Genomic DNA, 12689 nt, shown 5'->3' on the forward strand with positions numbered 1-12689 from the left:
TTAACAGTAGAACTTGAAAGCATTTTCACAAAACTTTGTAGTAAGTTATATGTGGAGGAAGATTAATTAGAGTCAAATTCAAGTCTTAACACATCTAAGAACTTCATTTTCTAACATGGTAACCTTGAGGGCTCATGGGAGTTATGTAAGATGCTCATGAAAGAGACGCAGTGTGAATTTCTTCAGTGCAGCAGATCACTGATCAGTGGCAGCTCGGCTTGTCATCATGATCACAGTAACTGCAGCATTAACATGGATCCCTACTGGAGGTTTAATGTCTTATTTTGTTTGATCCATGCAGAATTATGACAAACAGTATCTCCTCCAGAATTATCTGTGCCAAATACACTCAAATATATGTACAATATGCTTATACTGCCCCCTTGTGGTTGGTTATCTTTATTACTTTGAATCTATCAAATAGTCCTGAGGAGCTAAATAAAAAGAAAGTGTGAGAACGAACATCAGACAAAAACACACAGCAACAAGTACCAGCACTCTGAGACCATGAATGGCAATAAGCTTTTTATTTAAACATTAAGGCAGTGTCTTTTTTGTTTTTCATTTATACACTGCTATCCACAAAGCTTGCTGGTGGGCATGTAGAATTTAACCATGTGAATTTTTTTTTTCTTTTTTGTAATACCAACCTTGAAGCAAGCCACATAAATATTTACATCTCTTCAGTTTTATATACAATCCTTGCTATTATACAGTGGGTTATAATAAAAAAAATCATTATGCACAAAAATTGTTGAACAATGTACTGTTAATGTTAATCCCCCCACCCACCCATGGACAGTCCAGGGATCTCATCAAATGTCAACTTTGTTTTTTACGTTTGAATGATTATTTTTTTTGATTCGTAATGACAACTAAATGGATGTATATCGTCTCAGTATATATATTTTTTAAAAACTCCTATGGGTCTGCCATCAGTTCAGGGGACAGCTGGATATGGCTTAGTCTGTTTATAGTCATAATCTTTGATTTCATCAGTCGATAATGATAAACACACACACAGAGAGCAATGTAAATGAAGCCTGGCTGTATTTTTGCTTTGCCTGATGGGATGACAAACCCTCCATCAGTCTGGGTAGAAAAAAATAATAGGAGCTAAAACAAGGCTGAGATGTGCTTTGTGCAGGGATGTAGGATGAAGGAAGGAGAGGAGGTATTCCTATAACAGTCATCATGTTTGTGTTGTGACATAAAGAAACAGCTTTTGTCTAATCTACCAAATAAACTCACTGTCATCGGTACAGAGTGCAGTCAGTGTCCCCTGACCGCACAAAGTCACAAATCCAGCAACAATCATTTACAGAAAGTGGTGACTGTTAAAAAAAGCGAAAACATGTCAACTGCGATACAAAAAAACTACCAGATTGCTTTTGAAAGCCTCTCCCCTCAACTTCCTGGAACCCGTACAAACACAGGAGGAGCAATGAAGTACACTTGAAGTATGTCAAAGGTGTCAAAGCTGAGGAAACATTTGATGCAGGCCCATGTCGGCTGTCCTGTGATACAGCATTGTTATGTTTAGATGATAAATCTAATGAAACAGTTAAAAGCTAAGGCTTTAATGGATTTGAAAGAAGCAACACACAGAAAATACATGATTTAAAAAAAAGGACGTTTCTTTTGCTTTTTGTTTTCAGATTTCCCTGCATGGACCGTATAAACCCTGGCATGGGGGGCTAAAAGAAAAGTTGTGCGTCACTTGGTAACTTCAGTACTGTATATGTAAAATAAATGGCACTTAACACTAGGAATATCTCACAACTGTACAAAATCTGCCTGGATGAGGAGCTGAGTCTCAGGTCCAACACCAGGCAGTAGGTCAGAGGTCAGACTGTCACAACAGCTCAGAGACGGGATTCCAGCGGGTCGGCTGAAGCCGACGGCCCCACGGACTAAGGGGTCATACAAAGATGGCTTTTTTTGTTACCTCTTTTAATGCGAAATAAAACTCTGTGATGCTGCAGGATTTGACTTTAAGCAGCTTTAATGTCGGTCTGCACCTGCTCGAAGCGGCTGATTCGTGGTTCACTGAAATGTGATTGTCGCTTTGAGTGTGTGAGTGCTAAATAATGTTGGTGCTGAGACCAAAAATAAACAGGTAGGTGGGATTTCTATGCTGTTGAGTCCATTTTCCACCTGTCCCAGGAAACACAGATTCTTAAAAATGCCATTGTGAACAGACTGACAGGTAAGTGCTTAATATCCAAAAACAGTTTCAACAAACACAGACATGATTAATATAAAAACAGTGAGAAAGTGTCACTGGTCTCAGTGCCATCCCTCTGGCAAATCATCTCTCCCCAAGTGCCTGAAGTCAGCAGGCCTTCGCTATTCTCCACGACCCTCCCAAATATATGACGACATCAGGGATGAACAGCACGTTTACCTTGTAAACCAATGATATGACCCTCTCACAAAACAATCACAGTCCCCCGCCCCCCTAAAAGATACACCATTGCAGATAAGAGACAACGAATGACGCCATTAAAATGTACTTAAGTTCTCAGCTCACATTCCAAAACAGGACTGGACTGAATTTAAAAAGGGGGAAAAAGAAAGAGCCAAAATAAGAAAAACTAGATGTTGATTCTCCTCTCGTCTTCTCGCACTTTTTTCTCTTAGTGGTAGCAGTGCACAGGCCGCCTGCACCTGGAGTTCACCATGAAGCAACTCGCTGTGCGGGCTGCTGCTCTCAGGTCAGATCTGTGGTGCAAATCTGTCTCTAGAACAGCAGTCATCGGGCTCCTGACCAGACCAACAGCACGACCTCAGAGTCCCTTCCACACTGTGTGTCAGCACATTAGATCGGCTCAACCACAAGGTGCAGGTCAGTGTGTCTGTATTGATAAGGCCAGTGAGGAAAAGTAGTTCAGTTTTTTTTTTTTTAAAGAAAGAAAAATGAAAAATAAGTGATTTGTCCTTTAGAGTCGTCCTGGAGTGATGCAGGACGCCTAAAGGCACAAACACACACATACAAACCCACACACAAACACACACACAGAGAGCAGCATTGATCCAGCTCGTCACTGCTTGGTCTCTCAGGTGTGTGAGGAGATGACTCCATCTATTCTGGAGGAAATGCAGATTGGAATGGTGTTGGTAGATTAGCAGGCGCCTCAGCAGGTGTGTGTGTTTGTATGTGTGTGTGTGTGTGTGTGTGGGGCTGCAGCAGCACAGAGGCGGTTGACTGTTGGGGGGGGCCTGTTGTACGGAGGCATTTTGGGTCACTCGCTGTCAGACAGGGTCTCGTACTGAGACATGAGCAGAGGCTTGGGCTCCTCCTCCCAGGAGCGGCCCTGTCCAGGTCCTGACCCTGGGCCCTGGCCCCCCGGCTGGCCGGAGGAGGGGGAGGGGGCGGATACCGTCCCGCTGGGGAAACGCATTATCAGCGGGCTGCAGGGGAATGGAGTTGGAGCTGAACCTGCAGAAAACGCAGAGGGACAGAATCCATGTCATGTATTTGAGACTTTTTGTCCATTTACAGACTATTCCAACAGCAGAGAAGCAGCGCTAACAGGAAATCAATCGGAGTTGAAAAAGAAGTTGTGTACCTGTGGATGAAGGCCGCTCCTCCCACACACGGTTGGTGAGGGGAGTCCGTCTGTTGCAGTCGCCCTCAGAGTGGACTGAGGACACAGAAGACGGTCTCTCCCCCCCCGACAGACCTGGTCCTGGGGATTTGGCTTTGCGGCTGTTGGAGCGTCCGCTGCCCTTTGACGACTTTCCTCCACCTGCAAACAGAGGAGGCAGGTTTAAACCAACAGACTAACATGCTCCTGTAAAAAACATTCCCAGATCTATTTGCTATACGCTCATTCACCTTCTTGCAGAGAGTAAGATGAAAAAATCAATACCACTCTCATGTCTGGCCATTGGAAGCTAATGCCGGAAGACGCTTAATTCATTTAAGCATAAAGACTGACAGCAGGGAGGAAATATTCTGGCAACAGAAACCAGGTCAACAAGATAAAATACAGGCGTGTGTGAGGATTTCACACCTTGTGAGAAACAGTCCTCGGCACGTCCGTCAGCAGAAACGTTGGAGCCCATCGGGTTAGCAGCGTTGGTCCGTTCCTCAGCCTGATCATCATATTTGCCCATCAAGGCCTTTCTGATAATGGCCTCCAGGCCTATGGAGTTACCAGGGGCCTCTGGAGTTGCGTGGCTGCGGACACTCACAGTACCTGCGAAAGGAGCGAGGGTTAGATAAGTTCAATTTAAAGAAAGACAGGAAGTACAGAGTGCAACCATGAGCAGGAACAGAGGGCATGAAGCAGAAGATATAGCAACAAGAGAAAGAGATGGAAATGAGCAAAAGCAGCGGCATAAACATAATTTATGATATAGTAATATTTGACTTGTACAAGGCGCCTGGTTGGTCGTAAGCACCTGTGAGTGGTTTTCAAATAGCCCTAACCCTATAGTCTCAGGTACGTCCAAATCTGGTGATTTCTTTATAAAAAACAACCCAACACGAAAAGAAAGAGGATAAAGGAGCTTGGTCTGGACTGACCTGATTTACAGATTCAGCAGCAAGTGATGAGGACGAGCCAACACACATGACTTCTCCTGCTCGTGTTATGAGGAACAGAGGTGACTGACTGGTGTAAGTAATGGCCAGAGTTTTTTTTACTAGGGAGCTGACACAAGGCACTCTGGAGAATGTCTGCAGCAACTGAGTAGGATATTTATGTTCTCACTTACAGCATCTCCAGAAAATGTCAGGGATTATCCAGAGTTCAGTGCATGTTTGAAAGCAGCTCATGTCTTTGGACTGTGGAGGGAAGTTTGAGCACCTCAAGAAAACCCACAGTAACTGGGAGAACATGCAAACCCAGAATCCTATTACTCGAGTCAACAGCAGCGCTAACCACTGCACCACCCTGGGTATCACATATTGTGGGTTAATGGTGTCTCAAGGCTCTTCAGGCCTCTGCCTAGTCTTATTTAATATCACATCTTATTTCAGACATGCCCCAGCAATTACACCGTCTGTGTCATGAGGCAACAAAGGTCAAGTTCATTTCCTGTGTAAACGCCACCTTGGGACCTAGTATGATTTGGTCTGAAAACACACAGCAGAGAGTGGCTGATGCATGTGCTCTAAATCAGGTCAAAGTCTCCTTTAGCTTTGGTCATCAATAAGGTCAAATATAAATCAAACTGCTCCATCTTTCAAGGTGATTGTTATATAAACAGACTTCAAGCTGCATTATGCATTCTGTTTCCATATACGTCTGCACACTGGATGCAATGAGATAGATTACCTGCAGTCGTAGACGCCGGCATATTGAAGATCTCCGTTCCAGGCTGACCAGCATCTGAGAACGTGAACAAGGTTGCTTGTTAAAAACACATTCTCTTCATCAAAGTTCACATGCTTTCTTCTGAACACAACTCCTTCTTGTGCTGAGGTCACACTTACTGAAGTCATCGTTTCCCACCAAATTCATCTTCTTGTTCATCTCCTGTTTCTTTGCATTGACGATGGCTGAGGTGCTCTCTGTCAGCTTGCTGAAGAAGGCTGGAGGCTGGGATGTATTGGGAGGTGAACGGGAGCCCATTCTGTAGGAGGGACACACACAAATTAACACTCCTGTGATATCCACGTGTAAACAGCTAATACCTGCTGTCACTTTAAATATGAATCTGTAAATCTGCCCTCAAACTGCCTGCCACACACACACACAAATCTGACTTGTGAATGCAAGGTCACTTGGAAACAATGCATTCCTTATTGATGAACTGATAGCTGCTAATAATCTGGACTTTTGTTATGCTAGCTGAGACATTTTTGACTCCTGCTGACTCTGCTGCCTTGGTAGAGGCTACCCCCCATGATTTTAAACATCTCCAACCTCCTCCTCGTCCCCATGGGAGAGGCGGTGTTTTGTTGTTTTTTAAATAATTAATGCTTTAAGTGCTCTCTCATTTCCTTTGGAAATTTTATTTACTTTGTGCTTTTTAATTTCAGGTCTTGCCCGTTTACTGTGTATTTTAGTTTAAAGACCCCCAAGGAGTAATAATTTTATAACGTTCACATTCCAAACCTATATATTTCTGAACTTTTATCTATTGTTTTAACCAAGAATGACCAAGTGCTGATTCACGTCTGCTTCCCCTCACACCCCAAGCCTAAATCTAGCTAAATCCTTCGATATACAATCAGTTAAAGATCCTATGCATGCGATAGGTCATATAATCGACTTGGTACTTTCCTCCGGTCTCTGCCCAGAGAATGTTGAGCTAGTAGATGCATTTGTATGGGACCACAAAACACTTATTTCTAGTCCTCGCCTGGACTATGGTAATGCACTTTGTGCTGGTATCAGTCAGAGCTCTATTCCCCGACTCCAACGGGTGCAAAATGCTGCTGCCTGTATTTTAACTGGCACAAACAAATATGAACACACTGTGTTAGCCCACATACACTGGCTGCCAATTTGAGTCCGGACTGATTTTAAAATTTGATTGACCATTTTGAATTAACCTTGCTCCAAATTACTTAAAAGATCTATTGACTTCTTTTTAGCCCGGGCTGTGGATGCTGCTCTACTGGTTGTTCCCAGATCCCAGCGTTTGACTAAAGGTGACCGGGCCTTTGCTGTTCGAGCCCCCAGACTGTGGAACTATTGAAATCAGACAGCAACATCATTACCATCGTTTACATTTCTTCAAACAACTTTCCATTATCCCAAAGCATATATGAATACTTAGTATGTTGCTGGATTTTATCTTCCCACTCTTGACATATTAAAATTTTTACTTTATTTCACCTCTCAGTGTTTTTTATGTTGTTGATCCTTCTGTTTGTATTGTTTTTTATTGTTGGTTTTAGTTTCTCTTCTCTGTTAAGCTACAAATTATAAAGCACTTTGTAAACTTGTTAAGAAAAGTGCTATACAAATAAATGGTATTGTGTTTTTAATTTAGTAGTTGGCATGTCTGATTGGATTCAAATTAAGTCCAACTGAAAATATTTGCAGAGCAAAACAAGCATTCAAACAAATATTAGAATTAAATCTAAATCCTGGTCTATCAATTGGCATACATGAAAAAAGTAGGAGTAGATTATCTGTCACAGATAAACAGCCACTTGTTGCATCTGTCAGAATAATGATCTTAGATTTTTCTAATGCCTTACTAGAACAACAAAGAAGCTCATCTTATTCTGTCAGTGTACAAGGCTAAGGAGCTTACTGTGGATTTTAGAAGAAAGAACGGAGGTTGTGCAGGGTCGAGTACAAATACCTGGGTGCCACAACAAGCTCAAATGAAATTAGAATATTGATATCGTACTAGAGAGATTGGCTAGATTGTTTTGGCTGCCGGTAGTGACAGTTTTACAGCTGTGAGTAACAACAGGATCAATCAGTTGATGAAGAGGCAGGATCTGCTATTGGCCTGATTCCAGTTTCTCTGGAGAGCATCACAGAAGAGAGAACCAGAGGGAAGATTATCTGACACGAGACGACCATCCCTTGTGCAACACCCGCATACAGAGCAGCAGGAGCGAGCGGCTTCTGTTGCCAAAATGCTCCACTGAAAGACCCAGGATGCCTTTTGTTCCCAAAGCAATTAGACTCTTTAATGAGCAACGTTGATGCAATTGTCTTTCCATTCAGTGTATGCTGAAAGTTACTCACGCTTCTTGTCTGCAAACTGTTTACACTGGCACATTTGCACCATTGGTCTTTATGATTTGCTTTCACTGATCCTATTACTGCTGTTGCAACAAACTGTTCTTCTTTTAATGACACTGCCTCCAGTCAATGATTTTGGGTACTGGTCTTTGTCAACATATTGTGTGTCTGTCTATGGCAGTTTCCCATCTGGGGATTAATAAAGTTTCTCTCATCCGGATTTTAGGATGAGAGGATTTAATTTAATAAGAGAAATTTAAATTTTATGGAAAATTGAACACATTGATATACTGCTTCAATGTGCATTTTTGTGGATCTTGAGAGCTGAATTTGTTGAACTGAGCAACTAAACTGAAAGGATATCCTACTGTGTAACACAGTAGTAAAATTATTATAGTTTATTCACTCAAGAGTCTCTTTTCCTTTACTTTAAAATGAAATTATAGTGTAAACATTACTCACCAGTAATATTCACAGCAACATAACAAACACTTTGCAGCTGCAGTGGTTCTGCATGTTGTACGACAACCTTATTACAGTCATGCTAATCCAAACGCTGTGTTCCTGATAAACTGAACATAAATTATCCCAAATAGTTTGATCATATTTGTCTTGAACTGACTTTTTTGTGAGTGCAATCTCTAACTTTTAAAAACACATTTGTTTCTGTGTAGATCTACAATATGTGGGCTTTTACCCTTGCTCTCCCTGCTCATTTGGGTAGGAGGCCCCCCCCTGGATGTCAGGCTCGGAGCTGGCTCCAGCAGGAGACACTGGTTCGATGCCATCATTTGAAACACTGATGGGTGACGTCTTGGGTTGAGGAGGAGACCTGGGGAGAATACAAACAGAATACAATTCTATGAATCCCCATTTAAATGACTGGTTAAAAGCACAGACAGGAGACAATTTCCACTCAATGCAATAAACAGATGGTTCAGAAAGTTAACTCATTTGACAGTAATTCTTACCGGTCTCTGTTGCGTTCGCCACCAAGGCCTTCTGAGTAGCGTTGACCTTGGGCTGACTCCTGTGAGGTGGGTGGGAGTTGGGAGGCACTGGGTGGACGGGTCAAGTCCAGGACAGGAGAGCCATGGTAGCTTTGCTGTTGCTGGCTCTGCCTGGTGTAGTCTTTAGTTATCACCTCCTGTTTACATCAAGACATAGTCATGTCATGAGATATGGGATAACACTGCCTGGTATGTTCTATTCAGCAGTGTAAAGCCACTTAGAAAACATGACACATAATGAGGTGATTGTTTATTATGGTGTTGTGTTGTTTATGAGAGTTGTTATACAGTGGTTGAGCAGTCTTACACTGATGTGCTGTGCCAGGGTGACCACCCTCTGGCTGCCTTTAACACAGGGGGACTGGGGCTGCTGGCCTGGAGACAGCCTCTCCTCGGACGGAGGACGGTACAGACTGTGTGGCTCCATCTTTTGTTGAGCTGAGAGTCCAATCCAAAAAACACATGCACGCACACGCAAAGATCACATCCACACATAGATAAAAGTTAGTCTTGTTTTCTTATTGCATCATGACAAAGTTCAAGATAAAACACGTTAATGAGAACATGCACAGTTCAGAAATGCCTGCACTAATATTGGATGTGCAATTAAATGGTGTCATGTAGCAGCTACACATGAAAGCTGAAAGGGCAAGCTTCTCAACAAAAACACTATCTGACAGCGCGTGTGACGAGCTACCACAAGACTCCTAATTATTTATAGCGCACTCGTTGCATACAGACCCAGCAGAGCTTGGCTCTGACCATTGGTGGTGCTAAAACTGACTGGTTTTCATCAGTGACTCATAAATTAAGAAGTCATAAAGTTGCCTTTTAAATGAAGACCATCTTTACATCACAGACAGTACTGCATTAGAGCCAGAGAAAATACTAGTGTCTTTACTGTGAGCTATGAATACAAGTAGGTTACGAATACTAATAGTATAAAAGTTAAGCCATGACAGACCCATTCATTGTGAAATTACTGTTGAACCATTGTGGAACCAAAATTCTCACTGCATACTCTAGAGAGCACTACTAGCCTGTTTCAGGGCTGTTTTTCCTCTGTGCGTCATCACTCACTATGTGTTTTCTTACACAACTCTTGCTCTAATCACAGTATTTATCTCTGGAGAGGATGATGTAAGTCATGGAAGGAGGTAGGGGGCAGGATTGACTGTACGGACTCCCAGAGAGGACAAGTCCCCCAGAGGGACAGGACACTGTGGTGTGTGTTGTTTGGTAACAACGACAGAAGTGACTGGGTTCGTTTCAACAGCAGCTCATAACAGCCTGCGTTTGTCTCTGCGGTCCTGTCTACAAGGTGATGATGTTCTATTAGTGAGTCTGTCTACGAGTCTCATCTGCCCTGAGAAGCATGGTTCCTGTTGAGCGCTGTATATACACAGGACTTTATTGACACACAACTGAACGCAGCATGCAGGTGTCACTTGTCCCGCAGTCTTATATAAATACAGATGTGACACATTGTTCTACTAACAGAAAAAAAACAACACAAGTCACATTCCAAATGACGGACAAACTCCCAGAGGCTTGATTGAGAGAGATGTGTTGAGTGTAGGGTGTGTTTGGGAAAAAATTAAAATTAAAATTAAAAACGGCATAAATTACAGTGAGCCATAAGTAGGAACATGCAGAGATTTGGAGATCAGACCCTGTAGTACCCCCCTCCCCTCCCACTGGATGGCTGAGAGTCTCCCCAGTCCTGTCCACGTGCCTCCCCTTCAGCAGCCTCTTTCTGTGAAGCACTGGTTTAGGGGTTCAGGAAACTCAAGGGATTGGTGGTTGGTAAAGTTTTCAATAACATTTAATAAAAGGATGTCTCACACTTATTAGCCGTTACCCTTTTGTCATCTGTGTTATATGTGGCCATTGTTCAAAGGATCAGAAAGATGTGTGGGTAGCTACTTGAGGGAGTGCATCATCAGTAGTAAAGTAGAGTCACTGCATGTGTAAAGTCAAAGAGCTTGAATTACAAGCCATCTTGTTTAACATGGGTTCTAAAAACCTCCTGCGGTGCGATGTCTTTTCAAGTGTCGACAATTTACTTGTGGTGAAATATTCTTCAAATTAACCAACCGAAAAAGAGGGAAGAGGGGTGCCACATTATCTATGGAAAGAAAATTAAAATAAGCAGCAAAGGATGTTCTGCCTTAATATCCGATCAGCTTTAGCTACCTTAAAGGACACCTAGGATCTTCTTCATGGAAATATCAAATGTGTCAAGTTGTTTATTATTATTTCATCAATGTCAAATCAATCATATAAACTGCCTCTTGATATTTAATTGTGTCTAATTTGGACAGGTGAGAGGTTTGTTGCTTTCCAGAGGGCACCCTTGGTGGTCTTTAAGTCTGTGAAGAATAACTAATAAGACACAAAAATTATAGCATTGAAAGAAAATAATGTAAATGAATTGGGCTGATTTGATAAATGCCAACCACCACAGCGTGCAATAGGCCACAGACTGACGGGGGAGGGTCTAGGTGATGAGGGGGACCCTGGGATCCAGAGCGTCTTACCATCAGTGGCGCTGCTGGCAACGAGCGAGCCCGTCTCTGGCATCCCCGTTTCACAAGAAATTTGACGCATTATAACCGCGTTTATGAAGTTGGCCGCAGTCATGGTGGTCTTACCGAGTGCTCGGAGCTCTTGTTCCTGAATGGACATCGGTTTGTTTTGAGTCTTTTCCCTACTAGGTGTACCGCTTTCTCCACGGCCAGGAGGGTTATCCGACTGGGGGGGCAGCAGGTGCTGGGGCCGGCTTGAAGCCGAAGAATAGGAACCTGGGTATATTCCCCCTGGGCTGAGGCTGGACAGCTTGGGGTCCGATTTAATGGAGGGTCCGTGCTGGTCCTGCATGTGCTTGGGTAGACCTCCCCTGATTTTGCTTCCATCACGGCTCTGCTCTTTGGCGACACTTGAGTCCATGACAGCTGGGTAGGTCTCTGGGGGCATACCTGTCCTTTGGAGGTGGCCAGGATAACCTTGGTAGCGTGCTGGTCCCGAGGACATGGACCTGATGAGCCAAACCAAACAAAATTAGTTACCACGGATATAAAAATGTTAATCTTCATGATGAATGTTATGGGAAGTTAGCATTAAAAAGGTCCTTGTAAAAACACAAGTAAAATGCAGTTTACCGTAATACAGATGAGTGTTCGACCGAAAGACTTTTGCCTCCAGTGTTGTGAAGGACACTTGGCCTCTGCTGCACATTCTCCTGGGTACGAGGTGACACTGGGGAGTGCTGGTGGCTGTACGGCTGAGAAGAAGGTCTCACACTGCTGCTACTGCTCGCCAAGCTATGCTCTGTACCTGAGAACATCAATACAGCCTAATTAATTTCACAAATGCCTGCAAAGTATCAGAAACCTACATTGAAACTGCTAGTGTGTGACATTAGGAGACCAAAATAATAAAACTGCAATCGCGCCGCACCTGGTCGCCAGATGGGGGCGTGCTCTACATTTCCAAGAGACCCGCCCTTGTCTCTGTCCCGCTCTCTGTCCCGGTCTCGTTCCCTTTCCCGGTCTCGTTCCCTTTCCCGGTCTCTCTCCCGTTCTCTTTCACGATCTCTCTCCCGGTCCCGTTCACGCTCCCTCTCTCTCTCCCGCTCTCTGTCTCTCTCCCGGTCCCTCTCTCTGTCACGTTCACGGTCTCGTTCACGCTCTGAAGATGGGGATGGGCCCTGCATCTTGTTTACATGTGAGGAGCCAACTGTAAAGGAACAAACACACAATTATGAAAACAGTAAGTGCAACTTTCACATTTTTGGTGAGATGCTTACGAGAACTAAAATGAACCTGGAGAGGGGGATGTGGCGTAAGGCCTGCCAGGGTAGGTGGTGCTTCCCCCAGGGATGTAGGTGATGCGATCCATCGGAGAGCCTGCTGTCCCTGCAGAGGGAGGGACCAGGACAGGTAAGTGTGGCACCTGAGAAAGATCGATGATTCCTAGGGGACAGAAAGAAGAGATGGGTAAAGGAAATTTGAAT

General features: G+C 43.6%; 1 protein-coding gene across 4 annotated transcripts in view; it reads right to left on the bottom strand.

Moving 5' to 3' along the window:
• Positions 1–510: 510 nt before the first annotated feature.
• Positions 511–12689, bottom strand: part of ncor2 (nuclear receptor corepressor 2) — an 85391-nt gene continuing 73212 nt past the window's right edge. For all 4 annotated transcript variants that reach the window (XM_061072113.1, XM_061072114.1, XM_061072112.1 and 1 more), the window contains 12 exons: positions 12499–12648; positions 12134–12412; positions 11836–12010; positions 11329–11711; positions 8982–9112; positions 8636–8811; positions 8362–8496; positions 5447–5586; positions 5289–5342; positions 4020–4205; positions 3573–3752; positions 511–3442 (listed from right to left, as the gene is read on the bottom strand). In XM_061072113.1, coding sequence (XP_060928096.1) covers positions 3246–3442; positions 3573–3752; positions 4020–4205; positions 5289–5342; positions 5447–5586; positions 8362–8496; positions 8636–8811; positions 8982–9112; positions 11329–11711; positions 11836–12010; positions 12134–12412; positions 12499–12648 — 2186 coding nt within the window. In that variant the 3' untranslated portion in view covers positions 511–3245. The remainder of the gene's footprint in view (positions 3443–3572; positions 3753–4019; positions 4206–5288; positions 5343–5446; positions 5587–8361; positions 8497–8635; positions 8812–8981; positions 9113–11328; positions 11712–11835; positions 12011–12133; positions 12413–12498; positions 12649–12689) is intronic.

The sequence above is a fragment of the Limanda limanda genome, chromosome 5 (genome assembly GCF_963576545.1).
Source record: "Limanda limanda chromosome 5, fLimLim1.1, whole genome shotgun sequence".
Taxonomy (NCBI): Eukaryota; Metazoa; Chordata; class Actinopteri; order Pleuronectiformes; family Pleuronectidae; genus Limanda; species Limanda limanda.